At 36.9% G+C, this 15,626-nt stretch overlaps 1 protein-coding gene across 1 annotated transcript in view; it reads left to right on the top strand.

The window, feature by feature from the left end:
* gabra6b (gamma-aminobutyric acid type A receptor subunit alpha6b) overlaps positions 1-10,339 on the top strand; it is a 31,407-nt gene extending 21,068 nt beyond the window's left edge. The window contains exon 10 of the mRNA XM_084940677.1: positions 4,766-10,339. Coding sequence (XP_084796803.1) covers positions 4,766-4,778 — 13 coding nt within the window. The 3' untranslated portion in view covers positions 4,779-10,339. The remainder of the gene's footprint in view (positions 1-4,765) is intronic.
* Positions 10,340-15,626: the final 5,287 nt, after the last annotated feature.

The raw sequence follows: 15,626 nt of genomic DNA, 5'->3' as shown, positions 1-15,626 counted from the left end.
TATCCATTTTTTCAGCAGTAGATATTACATCTTTGGAACAAAATTACTTCTTTTCAAATCATAGTGGGTCTCAGAGGCAGCAATAAGTTACTATCGGGCTTGGCAAGGGAATAGAGTTCCTGGCAGGATGATCAGAGGTTTTTGGTGTGCTCATCATGTCAGGAGCTGGGCAGTTATCTGCTGAGATGACTTTAAAAAGTAACAGTACTGCACCTCAATCCATTCCATGAAAATAGACAAGTGCAGAGAAAAACTCACAACGCTTTTGTTGACATAATGACGATTTCTAAAACACTAAAAACAGTCATAAAACATTTCTTGGCATGCATTTTGTTATTATGAAATATATATAGTTGCTTGATAATTCACTTTTGGCGTCTTGCCAACAGACTCACCCAAATGATAACCTTTACAAGTAAAATCACACTGAAATTTGCTGGCAATCTTTATGCCACATGGAGGTAAACATGAATAAAGAGGTTATAAAGCTGCCAACAGTTGACTTTTCTCCATAAATAAACTGTTTTGTATTGTAAAGTTCACCCTTTTCTCAATTAAACATGCTGATTATCAGCATGGATGAAGGGAAACATATCAACGTGGGTGAGTACCTGAATGGTGAATTGCATTTTTACCTAATTTGCTTGTTGCGTGGGATAATTGAGATATATTTGGCTGATATTTTGAGTTGTGGCTAAAGTGGTGCAAACACTGCCTATGATTATAAGTTAAATTACAGTTAAAATAGCGGGAGCGCTATAGATTATGACTGAAACACGGTCCACTGCACAATACTTTCACAGTTAACACTTTACATTTCTTTGCTCTTGTGTGCAGCACCACCTACACTAGTGACCTCTTGATTCTCAGTAAGACCCACATGAATCCAAATATCGTATCCATTAAATGAAAGTGAGCAGCTCTTTTCATTTCAGAGAAAAAAATATACAACTCCAGCAGCCCTAACTGAAAGAAGATAGCTGTGCAAGCAACAGACCCTTTTTCTCTCTTTGTGTCTTTGCTTTTATTATTGAAGGGCCTCCTGCAAAGATGAGCTGAACCAAAAGAAAAGATTTTCGTCTGGTGTGAGTGTATATGCAGGTGGATTTGTGTGCGAGTGTGTGTCTACTTCAGTGAGGATACAGGCATACAAGTGTATAAATGTGCCATGGCAGCAGTGCCTACCGACTGCAGGCTATTTTAATGAATAGCACCATTCAGGGCGAGACATGAAGGAAACAAATTTGCTGAAAACACTTCCTTCCGTGAAGGGCCCCAGCTGGTTGGTTGACTGGTTGCTGGCTGCCTAGCAGGCTAAATGGTGTATGTGTGTCAGAGTGGGTACAGCAGGCGATAAGCCTTGCTCCTCTTTATTGGCCATCAGAGTTCCAGGCTTGAAAAAACAACTTCCCTATTGTTGCTCATAAATCAAAACCACTAAATGCTCTTTCAAACTCAATTCCTATTTTCGACTGCAGGGCCATAGCCATAGCTTTGGTATAATGATCATTCAATTACAGGCCACTCATACAGGGAGTAGAGAAGACCGATATAAACAATGATCCCCTATCTATCATTTTTCTCTCCTGGGTCTCGTGAGAACTGTTTACATCTGCCTTTGTCTGTCAGGCGTTTATCACACATCTACCTTTGTTTGCATGGAAGCCTGTGTGCACACTCACGCAGAAAAAAAACACAGGCATTTACAAATCTTAATAGGATAATTTGTTATCAAACAAGAAATCTGTTCTCTTTTTTCTTTTTTTTCGCATCGTCTATCACCCCTTGCTCCCATTTGCTTTTTCTATTTCTTACTCTATCTAGTGTCACTCTTTTAAACGCTTCCTTTCTCAGTCACCATCTCTCCACTATATTACCACATCTTCCACTCTGCCACGGTGCACAGTCTGCAGTCTGAATCTTCCTTGATAAAACGGGACAGCCTGACAGGCTAAGCAGAGTGCTGTCCCTCTACCTCATTTTCTCAGCATTAATCACCAAGGCTTTCAACTGCAAAGAAGAGACTTGTCTCTGTGGGACTCTCCCAGTGCTTTGCTGATCAGTCCTCTTTAGCAACTGTACAGATGCAAATTTGTCATTTGGTTAGCTGAACAAATGCAGTTAATAAGGAAAGGCAGCCCTGTTTTAAGATAAATGGTGCTGTTACCAAAAGGTCACAAGTTCACTTCCTTTAAGAGCCTGTCTGCAGTTCTTTGACCTGTCAGTGCACCCTAGAACAAGACTGATGATTCATTTTAAGTCAGGCTCTTAGAATCTTTTTCTTAAAGACATATGAATTGTTTTGACAGTAAAATATTGTGAGAATGGAATGACAAATGTCGTAGCAAATGTCACATATATAATTTCTGTCACCTGGACACATGCATATTGCAAATTGTTTTGTTTAATCTATGCAGTGTTCCCAGGGGTCGCCAAGTGGGTTTTGCCAAGTGGAGGTAGTGTAGGTAAGGGGGCAAAAGGGGAAAAAGACTCATTTACAACTAAGTCTTACAATAATTTTGTAGGGTGTATTCATATAAACGTTGCTCCTTCTTTAGGTTTTCCTTTGCTCTTTGTCGTACATGCTACATAGTATATGCAGGAGTTACGTGAGATATTGTATTATGGCTGCTTTCCAAAACCTAGCCTTTATAAACATGGAAATTGAGAAGAGTTGCTAAAGAAATTCAAATTCAACTCGACTTCATCTTGAAACAAGTCCTGTTACTTAGCAACGATAATTAATCATTTGAGCAGTTATTTTAGTAATTATTTTGAAACATTATCAAAATTACTCTTCATTTCAATGGTCAGGGGACCATAAAAACTGCATGTACAAAATATCCAAATCCAATCAAATATACTTAAACATTTGTTGACTTTGCCCATAAATAAGACTTTTTTTTTCACTTTTTCCAGCATATTTGCTGTTATAAAATCTCCCATGAATTTCATTTTTAGAAATTGTTTGAGTTTCATGTCTATCTTTCTTATGATGCTACTGCTGCTACCTCAACCCAACAGTTGTGTAGCAAAGACCACAGTCTGCCTACTGTACAACGTGCCCAATAAGTCTATTGCACACTGCCCAGTTTGGCCAGCACCAGCTGTCCTCCATGACTTTAAATAAGATGAATTTCAATAATCATTTAATTTGTTGTCAAAGAGATTTCATCATATTAATTGCCAACTTTAGCCATAAATCATATAGAGATCCACTGAAAGCTAATATGAATTAGTCCTAAGCCTTAAATTTCCAGCTTACCAAATGTCACATGCTGAGCAGCACTTACATTTGAAATTAATCTCTCAGTGTCCTCTCTTTGTTGCATTTTTCTCCACCTAAAGTGGGACGTTTTCAAACATCTTTGTTCTTCCTGGAAAATACGTGAACTGTGCACATCTAGCTAGCACACAGATTCTGTGCCAAACTGCACAGAGAACCTGTTTGTCAGTGGTGATGTTTGTTGAACTGCTAGAAAGGTTTCATTTGAGATTACCCATAAAAAAGCTATTTTGTTAATGTAGTGCTAGCTAGATGCTGAAGTACTGCTGGTGCAACATTATTGATATCTGCATACTTGTTATTAATCTCTGGCTGTCTTCACCAGCATGTCTTTTATACTGTCTTCCTTCTCTTACCCCAACCGGTCGTGGCAGATGGCCGCCCCTCCCTGAGCCTGGTTCTGTTGGAGGTTTCTTCCTGTTAAAAGGGAGTTTTTCCTTCTCACTGTCGCCAAAGTGCTTGCCCATAGCGGGTCATTTCATTGTTGGGTTCCTCTCTGTTTGTATTATTGTAGGGTCTACCTTACAATATAAAACGCCTTGAGGCGACTGTTGAATTCAATTGAATGCATAACAGGAATGAATCAATGGTGGAGAAGGGGGGTTGCAGTAGGTAGGGTAGGGTCAAGTGGTGAATTAACTGTAGCATCAGCTGGAAAGATGGAGTTAGTAAGTTAGGCAGTTTCATACCAAATACTACCTATCAGATTTATTTAGTCATTGATCGAAGATTCTGTAATGCTATTCTGGATCATTCCAGCCCAGAGTGTACCAATAATACAAGGCAGTGACAATAAATTATAACAAATCAGTATACAATGGTACATTTGTTGTCATACTCCACTGTGTTTTACTTTTGACTGGAATGTCATGACACTATGGTTAAACGCTTATGTCTACTGGATTTACAAATGCTAAATGCTTATTTTTAATCTGTCACAGCATATCACAGTTAAAACTTGATGATATAAAGGATGAAGTCAAAAGACACAAAAAATACATTTGCATACTGACACTATTAAAGATTTTGTTTTCATTTTTGTATTGCAGTGAACTCTAACTAAAAACACACAGAAAACCTCCAACTTTTGCCAGCAGGCATGTAAAGTTCTCTGGCTAAAAATGGCTCCCAGTGCTGTCAAAAGTGTCACCTGCTTCAACACATAAGGCAGAGATGGTAAAGATGTAAACTACCTAGCTGAGTTTCCCACATGGGTTTCACGAAGTCTTTCAGGAGAACAGTGGCAGTGAGACACTGAATAATTTCAGATTTATTTTACCTTTAAATTCAGTCTGGAATGGTATTCAGGCAGATATGGACAGATGCAGTTTTGAATAGGTATGCATGTGTAGGTTTCTGTAAGCATATATTAGTTTAGTTGAATGTGTTAAAATCCATTCTTCATGATCAATTCTTTCTATTTTATTTTAAATAATTTTTACTAATTCAACATTTTCTTCTCTGCTTTTTGTCTTACAGGGATACCATCTAGGCCTAGTGTTTGTTCTTCTGGATGGCACACACACACTTACATGCATACATTTACATTTATATGTATCAGCCACAACCTTAAAACCAGCGACCGTTGAAGTGAACAACATTGATCAGTTCATTTAAATGCAGCACTCTTCTGGGAAACCTTGGGCTCTGACATTCATATGGATATTACTTTGACTTGAACTGCTTACCTAACCTTTGTTCCCGACTAAGCACACCACACCATTGCAACAACATTCCCCAACAACTGCAACCTTCCCAAGCAGTATAATTTACCCCCGTGATATAAAAACTCCTCAGGAATGGGTGAAGAACACAACAAAGACAAAAGTTCCCAGATACTTATCTGATGATGAATCAGTGGAATTCTCCAGAATGAGCCACAAATTCACAGGAGATACACTCTACAGAAGCCAGACACCAGAGGACACCCAGCCTCAGACACCCCATGTCCATATCTGGACAGGTTAGAGTTGCTTTTGCAGATCAAGTGGAACCCAGTGCTAGGCAATTAGATTTATTGTTATGGCTAATCTGATATATATTTTTTAGGCACAAACAAAAAGTTCCACTTCTCCATAAAAAAGCAAAACCCAGTTAAGTAAGTTATTAAGTTCTTTTGATGTCTTGCACTACTTACAATGCTCCTACTCCATTTATCATATCAAGTAGCCAACTCATGTAGGTAAGTAATAATGGTGGTAAGTGACAGTTGGATTGTTATGACTAAAAACTGCTATGTACACATTGCAACACAAGCTAGATTATTTGTGCCAAATGCTTCCCCTTAAACACTTCAGGATGTAAGCGAAAAGTCTGAACCTGGAGTTACACAGTACATGAAACAAAAGATAACCATGACTCTGGTCATGCTCCTGACCTGATGTACCACCTATTTGGACATTATCTTCCCTTCTACTACTGACTGCTGCTCAGTCACGTGGCTCTATCTGACCCATCTCTAATCATTGTTATTTACATTTTGAAGAGATCTAGTTCCTTAATCCAGAAAGAATACCACAGGAGATTCAGATATTAATTGTAGGATATGTTTACCTGGCTGCAGAACTAGGGCAGCCACACATCTATAAGTTATAAAAGTTATTTTTGAACTGCCAAAAATATTATGCTTATCTATTTATTCAGATAAAATATTTTCTGATTTAATATCAGCTCACTGACTTTTATATGGCTGCAAATACAAGTAAACATAGTATAGAAAGACTCCAGATAAAGGCTTCAAGGCTACCTGTAGAATTTATTCTTTATGTTACAAATCACAATCCCTAACATTAACCCACTGAACCCTTCCTAACAGGAAAGCAGATACAATCTAAAAATATAATATAGAATAAGTTTGCCACTAAACTTCGTCTATAAGTTACACGACAAAAGCAAAAATATATTTTAAAAAAACAAACAAACAAAAAAAGCAGGTTGCCGGATTCTAGTGCTGGAGAAGATAGAACATTTATGGGGAGATTCACCACATAGAGCAATATGATCACTTAATAAACTGGATTTTCACACAAAGAAAAAAAAATACTTGCCAAGCTCTCTTTTTGCCACCTCAGTGCATTGTATTTCATTTTATCTTGTTGCATGGAAAGCAAGTGCTTTGAGAGCAGATGTACCTGATCCTTTTGCCAACTTGACCAGGCAACTCAAAGCCATATGAGCTCCAGAGCCCCATGCTCTGGTATAATTTAAAACAGAAACTACATCTCTCTGCCACTCTTTTTCATTCATTTCAAATCTCTGAGATATAAAAAAAATTACCCATTAGTAATAGCTGGGGTAGGACCAACTTTGGGAGAGCGAGAGCTAAAGCATCCACACAGATCCACTTTGTTGTATGTATTGATTTTCTGTGTGCATGCATTTCACATGCAGTTCCAGACATCAGAATGATATTGCGTCTGTGGTTGAAATGACGCATTTCCTGCTTCAATATTTAGAACACACGTAAGGGAATAAGTGTACTTGTCCTGATACTGCATCCATTGTGACTGAGTGACTGAATTGCAGGAACTCTCTCACTGCCAGCTCTACTTTCCACTATTCATTTTTTTCCCTTCCAACACTCTATTTTTTGGTTCATTGGCTTAATTTCCCTCTGCTGGAGTATAGAGGATGTGAAGAAAAATCTTCAAAGGGTTTAGATGGTGTGTTACACAGATTCATTGGCTGCACTGAATATTTAGTGTCACATGCAGATGCAGATGGAAAAAACGTGTGCATACAGTTACTAGAGCGTTAAAAACATCCACGCATACCACTTATTTACACTTTATGTTTGTTACAATTTGGGGTCAAATTATATATCCTAGAAGTATATATATATATATATATATATATATATATATATATATATATATATATATATATATATATAAAATGAGAAAATTACACTTTGTTTGAGCCACATTTTTGGACTAAAATATTGACATTACTTGCAACCATTTAATACAGCGAGGCATGGCAATAACCCCCTTTTCACAGAAAATATTTAAACCTTTATATGCTAATGTAAGCATTTTATTATTCAATACTTATTTTTTCTCCTTTTTTTCATAATTTTAATTGAAGTTAAATGATTCCTGCATTGGTTCCCAATAATTTGTCAAGATGACAGCCATTGCTCTAGTTTTTCATTAAAAAGCAGCAGAAATAGAAAATTAAACCTATCATCACCAATTATACAAATTGCCAAGACATATTCATTAATAATCCACTTATGTGGATTAGCATAAGATTATGCAGTGTTTCCAATTAAGTAAAAAGGGTAACATGTTCAAGATATGTGGTGTCTACATCTAAACCAGTGTGTTTACTGCCTCATTGCATGCATCATGCACGAAGGGTGTTTTGATTTAAAGCGCTTTTATTGACAAAGACACAAAAAATAATATTATTTAATATTTGATAGTATTAATAATTATTATTCATATTAAATTAAAAAAACACCTGACTACAGCACCAAAAGATTGTATGAAGTCTGAAGTCTGTGTCTGTTGAGTGGCTGTTTGATATTGATGAAACATAAACAAACTTTATGGTGGAGAAGTTTTTCCCCATCTTCTTGTTCAGTTTTGAATATTCAGTTCGAAACAAGAAATAACATCATGTTTAGTAGTATTCAATCATTTTATGTAATTATTGTATCTTATATGAACATTTGTGAGAACGCAGATATAATCAGTAATGCAAAGGTCAAATGAAGACAATATGCAATGCAACAAAAAATGCAATAATAAATCAGTTTGAACTCTAAGGTTCAGATCAATTTCATAGAAAATGTTGGTAGGATGCAAATGTTTTCTTTTTTTCTAAATTAGCATTTCAAATCTGTTAATAATAATAATAATAATCATAATAATAATAATAATACATTAATAGAAGGGTCTTTGAATATTGCCAAGGATTATACATAGCTGTTTTGAATGCCATCACTGCATGGTATGATCACAGTTGCCATTAGGTTAGCCACTTTATTAGGGTTAAGCAAAGACGTGTTCAGCTTGTTCTGTTTTAATAAGTTTGTAGATCTGTGAAAGATAGAATGTCTTGTATCCTACATGAAAAATCTGATGTTCTAGGTAAATTGTGTTTGAGATCCTTGTTCAGTTGACACTGAAATAAAGTGTATTGTGATCTATGATCTTTGTAAACTGATTTTCAAAGATTTGCTCATTTTAAAACCTGTTGTGCATTTTTTTCACATGTAAATTAGAAGACTAAAGTAACAATAATGGCAGTCTCTATAAACTGTCCTTGTATCTTCCTTCTTTCCCTACTTTATTCATCACCCTCTTCCCCTCTGTCTATGAGGCAGAGGCTGAAGAGATGGGACGTTTCAACCCTTAATGCCCTGTATGTCAGGCTGTGTTGTGGAACTGCCAGTGAAATCAGACTGCCAGAGAACTATTGGTGCAACCCCAATGGAGCCTCAGAGCACTGACTTTGTTCCACCTCCAGCAGTGACTGGGCATTTTCTCTGCAGAACAATATTCAGTCAAATAATCAGTTTAAACAGTGCTGAGAAACTTTTTTTCTATACGACTGAACTTGTATGCATTTACCCAAAGCCTAGTTGCAAGAATCACATATGCATGAACTCTGACCCTTTATGTGTATGTTAGGGTTGTTGAATGTAGAAGATAACGGACTCTATATAAAATAGAATTCTATTGTTCTGGTGACTTTGGCCACAAATTGGCCTTTGCAGTTTTTATTTTTATTTTTATTTTTTTGGTCATTCCACAGACATGGCTTATTGATTCTTTATCGAATAATATTTGTTCTGTTTTTCTTATTTGCCTAGAAGTTTTTACCACACCTTAGAAGACAGTGAATGCCATATACTGTTATATTATGTGTATATTTTGTGAATATAATGAGATATTTATGTATGTACTCCTATTGTATGGCTCTGCTTGATGATCATCTCCACATCTTCACAATATTAGCCATTTGTACCTGTTTGAATGACTACAGCTTTTTACATTTTATGAATTTAGTTGATCCCTTTTTGCTCCTTTATACACTGTTACCAAGTAAGGCTTGTTTTTTGTTTGTGTTTATTTATTAATTTATTTTCAAAAGATAATATGTGCATATGTCCATGTTTTGTCAATAAATGACCCCTGCTCATTTTCCCACATATATATATATATATATATATATATATATATATATATATATATATATGCATTTATATATACATTGAGTCATCACTCAAAGTGCAGACTGAAAAAAGAAATCAGAACAACAATGAGATGAGAGTACATATTTGCACTATTTCTCCTTATAAAACCTTATCAAACTCTGAGCTCACGCTACAGCATCTCAGTTGGGTTGAGGACTCATTTCAAGCCTTTTTTCTTGTTTTCCAAACATTCTGCTTTAATTTGCATCAGGTAATTTTAATATTGCAACACCCAACCTTTAGATCATACACTATTGCTCTGATTTTTTTCCTGTAACATTTCTTTTAAGAGTTTCAAATTCACTGTTCCGTCAGTGATTACGGAATAACCCGGGCTTAAAAATAGGAAAAGAGTCTCAAACTGCGATGCTCTATTTTGGTATTGGCGTGCGGTGCCTATTCCCTCTAACAAAATGCTGTGCAAGTTATCTAGATTTCTTCTATTTTTCACGTCTTTTATGATGCATGTTATACTCCCAGTGTGCTCTTTTGAGGGAAGCGCCTGAATTTCCTGTTTGTAGACAGTTTTGGACTGGTGAACACTTCTCTGTATAAATGCCTTTCTAGCTTTATATCAGGTTCATACATCTATGTAATACATCACTTATGGTCCTATGAAAGTTGTTTCAATTCAGGGATGGTTTAGACCAGCTCCCAAACTTAGCATGTTTTTATTTATAAGGAGAGAAATCTTTACAAACCTCATATAAGATGGCATTAACTTAATTGGAACACCTGACTTCAAGTAGCCTCTGAAGAAGTCATTAAAATAGGTTCATCTACTTTTTTGTTTTAGCCTGCACCGTGAATGATTACTCTGTGTGTTTAATAAAGACACGGCAAAATTACCTTTGTTTGTGTGTTATTAGTTTAGTCAGAAAATCTTTGAAGCTCTTGTGAGATTTGTAAGACACAATCTGTTGTTTGTAAAACTTTCAATATGCAATTTATGTAGTTCTTCTCAATAGGACACATTTCCTTATTATTGACAAAATAGAAACTCAATACGGTTTAATATAGCTTAATTTGTTTCCTTTAACTACATTATATGAAGACCATATCTTGCAGTTAAGGTGCTGCACAGTAACTGTAATTAACACAAATATCAAATCAGAAAATCACATGCCTGTAACTCAGTGGGTTTAGGCACATTCAAACTGAGCATTAGAATGGGGAAGAAAGGTGACTTAAGTTACTTTAAATACAGCATGATTGTTGCTGGTAGACTGGATGTCTGAGGATTTAAAAAACTGCTAATCTAATTGGATTTTTCCACAGAATCATCTCTAGAGGTTACAGAGAATGGTCCGAAAAGGTGAAAATATCCATTGAGTACCAGTTGTCTGAATGAAAATCCCTTTTCAGAGGTCAAAGGAGAATGGTGAGACTGCTTTGAGCAAAGGTATGCAACAGTAACTCAAATAGCCACTTGTAACAACCAAGTAAATCACAAGAGCATCTGTGAAAGCACAAGACATCTGGTGGTATTGGTGTAAAACTGGGGGGGATATTTTTTGGCACATTTTGGGCCCTTTAAGTGCATACTAGCATCATTTTGTTGCTGACCATGCCCATCTGTTTATGACTGTAGTGTACCCATCTTCTGATCTGCTTCAATCCATCAGAAACAAGCCATATTATTAGGTACAAATCATCTTGAACTGGTTTCTTGAACATGAAACAGTCACAAGATCTCAGTCCAACAGAGTGTCAAAGCAATTTGATAGATCAGAAGATTAGCATCATGGATGTTCAGTCAATAGATATGCAGCAAGTGTGCGATGCTATTGTGTCAGTATGAACCGGATCTCTGAGGAATGTTTCCACTACCTTGTTGAATTCAAGCCATAAAGAATTATGGCAGTTTGGGAGGCAAAACAGGGTTCAACTTAGGACTATAAGGTGTATAAGGTGTACCTAATCAAGTTTCCACTAATTGGAGCATGTCATGACAAAAAAGGTAGAGGAATGATTTATGGTGACTCATTCAAGCATTTATGTAATTAGCTCTGAGTATTATCTGCTCCATGAGTGGGGGTATGCTACAATAAACTACAGCTGATCACACTGCAAACACAGAGTGCACTGCAAACAGGTACACAAGCAATCATGTTTAGACAGCTAATATACAAGCATGAACAGGCAACACATGGCCAGGTGTAGGTGAAATATTGCTTTAAACCTCTATCACACTCTCTACTCCCTCTGCATTTCAGCTTCTCTGCATTAAGAGCAGCTGGCAGGCAGAAATAACCCAGACCACAGAGGGAAAAAGTACATTTTATCACCCAACTTCCTCTTCCGTTTGGATGGTGCTTGTGAGGCCTGTCTTAGACTTGGTCACAGCAGCCAATCAAAAAAGGGTAGAGTGCCATCTATTGGCGTATAACCTGAATTCTCAATTTTCTCCATCCCCACCTATCCACTTTCCTCCCCCCACAGACACACAGGCACACGGCTCCGACACACTGACTCACCATATGTTTTTACACACGCAAAAGGAAACACAGTTTGAGCACACACTGTAACCCCGCACACACAAAGACTGACACGTGGAAACGTTCCGGGTTTTTTTACCCACACAGTTGCTAGGACACACAGATTCATACATTTATTAATACTAATAAATACAAATCAGCAATAATTTCTACAGAAAGTTAAAAAAAATTAAATAAAATATCATAAAAATAAAAAATGAATAATATTAAACACTACTACATCACACTATTAAGCTATATTAAGGTATTAGTAAGCTATTAGCAAGTGGTTATTTCATTTAATGGCAATACTCCTCCTTAGTATGTCATTTATAAATACATAAATATAATTATGACTGTGATTATGATTTTTAATAGCAGTAATGTAGTAGCAGTGATAGCTGTACATTGTGTAACAGTAACACACCTAAGTAAGGAGGACAATGATACATAAATGATTAATTAAGCACTTCCTAATACCTTGCTAATGCTTAATAGTGTGACTTTATATGTATGTAATTTGGGGTGACTTTTTTCTGAGATTTCATGATTATTTCAGAATAAATTATGTCAGTATTTTATTTATTTATTTATTGGCAGGAAGTTATCATAGCCAAACTATTGTGTAAAATAGGTTTTGTTTGCACATGCTTCGTTTCCTTTATGTAAAAGTGTACACATAGAGTATCATTTTAATTCATCCAGTAAGCCTGTTTGGCTTCCACGGTCACTGGAGTTTGAACTCTTGAAGGTAGAGCTGCAAGAACAAGGATGACTCGTGTAGGTAGAGTAAATTGAAGGCAGCTTATTCTGCCGACCTTTGACCACTGTGAAAAAAAATGTTTATTTACACCCACAAGTGCACACATGCAAGTAAACAAGTGCACCCTCCATGCAGACATGCTAGCCGCAAATAGAGTGTGCAAAGTTGGGCCAAAATGTAGCTGTCTATGAGTGCTCATGGCAATTTCCACAGCACTGTCAGCAGGCACCATATTAACCACATCAGATTCACTCAAATGCCAGACTGTCACATGCAGTCTGATTCATCATCTTTCCACACTGTCAACACAGGAGAAAATGAAGACAGAGAAACAGAAGGAGGGAGTGAGCGAGGGGAAGCAGAAACAGAAAGGTGAGGGAAAAGATCCAAACATGCAGAGGTGAGAGAAAACTGGATAGTGGAAGTGGATAATATGACAAACCAGGAGGAGTGAAAGAAAATAAGCAGGAATAGGGAGGGGGAGAGTGGATTCAGATAAAAGATGAATAAATAGAAGCAGCACACAAGCAGAACTCAAGCCCTCTCGTGCCTGACGAGGCAAGTTGGTGCTCAATAAGAAACGTAGCGGCACAAACCAGCCACTAACCCGGGAACTCTGAGTGTCACACAGATGGGAAACAGTCTCAGGCTCTCTCTTCTTGTCTCTCCTTCTGTGACAGAGCCACTGACACACTAACTGTAGCATTTTGTGTGGAGGTGCTTCCTGAATCTCATTTCATTTTGTTCCATGTTGTTTTCTTCTGAAGCATTAATATAGTTTGATGCACACAGATCTCCAATTCCATTTGCTGCTCAGTAGCAACACAGCACATGAAGGTTTGGAGGCTTCACTTGATGTGGAGTATTTTGAATGAAGCTAAAACCAGACGTATCACAGTTCAGCTGTTGAATATATGGAAATATATAGACGTGAAGTATTTAAGAGCACTTATTTAACAATGCTTTGTGGCTCTTTCCAGCGTACCTTTTCATCAACCTAAAGAGAAAATCCTCAGTGTTTCATGATATTATGCAATGTGTCACTGTGTAAAATGTAAATGAGATCTAAAGTGGCACATTACAGCTGGAGTGACTTTTTAACTGTCACTTGTTTCAAAATAATTTTGAACAGGGAGAGAGTGTGCTGTATGGTGATAATGATATACACCTAAATTACAGCTTTTATTACCTGCTCATTTCTTACATATGGAAATTTTAACCGAACTTGGAATACTCTACAATGAAAACACTACATAAACAATACAACAGCAGGAAGAATGTATTTTAAATTTGATTATGCAGGTGGCTGTAAAACAATTATTTTTTTGTTTTCAGTTCTTTTATGCTTCATGATATGATGGCAGCTCTGTTCATCTGTGTGACAGATTATTGCTGATTTATCTGATTGATTGCATATTCACAAGCATGTCTACTCCTACTGCTGGGCCCAAGCCTGGATAAATGGGAGGGTTGTGTCAAGAAGGGCATCCGGTGTGGAAATCTGTACCAAATCAAATATGCAGATTCATCCACTGCAGTGTTCCTTGGGAAATAAGGGAGCAGTCGAAAGTACTTTTAGCTGTAGTTTCTACACCATCCTGAAATACTTTACTGACACAGAAGCAAGATTGGAAACTACAGAGATGATTATTATGTAAAATATGACTTTGCTTTTGGTTTAGCTTCCTCCCCAAAACCAACTGCTCTCTCTTTCTCTCTCTCTCGCTCACACACACACACATGCACAGACAAACACAAAAAACAAATATTTTTTGTGGAGGAATTAAAAAACTCAACCGGAATCTGCACTAAACAACATTAAATTTCCTGCTCAACTGATGTGGGTCTGCTAAATCAATGTAAGGCATACATAGACACAGTCTCATTTCATGAAAATATACTTCCTGGTTAATCTGATGAACATCCTGTTCTGATTAGACCTGCACGTGGGGAACGGTTAAAAATAACCACAGAATCGGTGACAAATGACCTCCTTCAATACACTCCAGTGCCCCCCGCACATTTGAAACTGAAACATCCCATTAGGCAGATGAGGAGCTTCGAAGAGTTTGTAGTTCATTTACGGTTCTCTTTGAACTCAATAGCACATAAATGTATTGGCGTAAGAAGATCTTCAAATCCCACATGACAGTAGATTCTGTCCCATGCACATTTACTTCTGGTGAACAGGTGTCATTGAAAATTTACGTAGTTTGAATCTCTTTTATTACATTTATTTAAAAAATAGACATTATAGCTATGTTATATAAACTTTTGTGGCATTTTGTCTTTATTGGCTAGCAATACTGAAGATAGACAAGAAGGCGGAGAGAGAGAGGGGAAGACACGCAACAATGGTGTTCAAGCATTTCAGCTTGAACCCTAGAACCAGTTTTCACAGAACATCTAAAGTCAGGACAAACATCTTTATCTTAACATCATCTTCTATAGTTTCTTAATGTGTATCTACAATGAATTTCAAGCATCATTGTTCTACCAAAAAGACACTAATTCTAACAGTGTGTTAATGTGTGCAGGTGCCAGCTCTTATATGATCGAGTTTTTGGCAAAAATTAGGACACTGGTTACATCTTTTCCACATGTGTAAATATGTCAGTGAAAAAGCAATAACATTTGTTTTGCTGTATATTTTCTCCTAAGCACACTAAAATTTATCAGCATACACTGATGGCTAAACAGTATGCAGTGCAATAGTCATAAAATGGAACACAACAGGGCACTACCACCTGGGCCCCACTTAAAACAATACATTGTTCTAACCACCTTTGACAGTACAACTAACTATTGCTTCTGTTGCCTTATTGGCATGGAGATGTAGTGCCCTCATCTGCGTTCTAAAGCTGGTTCCTATGAAGTCTCTTCATACCAAATTCT

The sequence above is a fragment of the Perissodus microlepis genome, chromosome 10 (genome assembly GCF_051167445.1).
Source record: "Perissodus microlepis isolate ML-2025 ecotype Zambia chromosome 10, ASM5116744v1, whole genome shotgun sequence".
Classification (NCBI taxonomy): domain Eukaryota; kingdom Metazoa; phylum Chordata; class Actinopteri; order Cichliformes; family Cichlidae; genus Perissodus; species Perissodus microlepis.
Note: the sequence above shows the minus strand (reverse complement) of the source record. Positions and strands in the feature narration are given on the sequence as shown.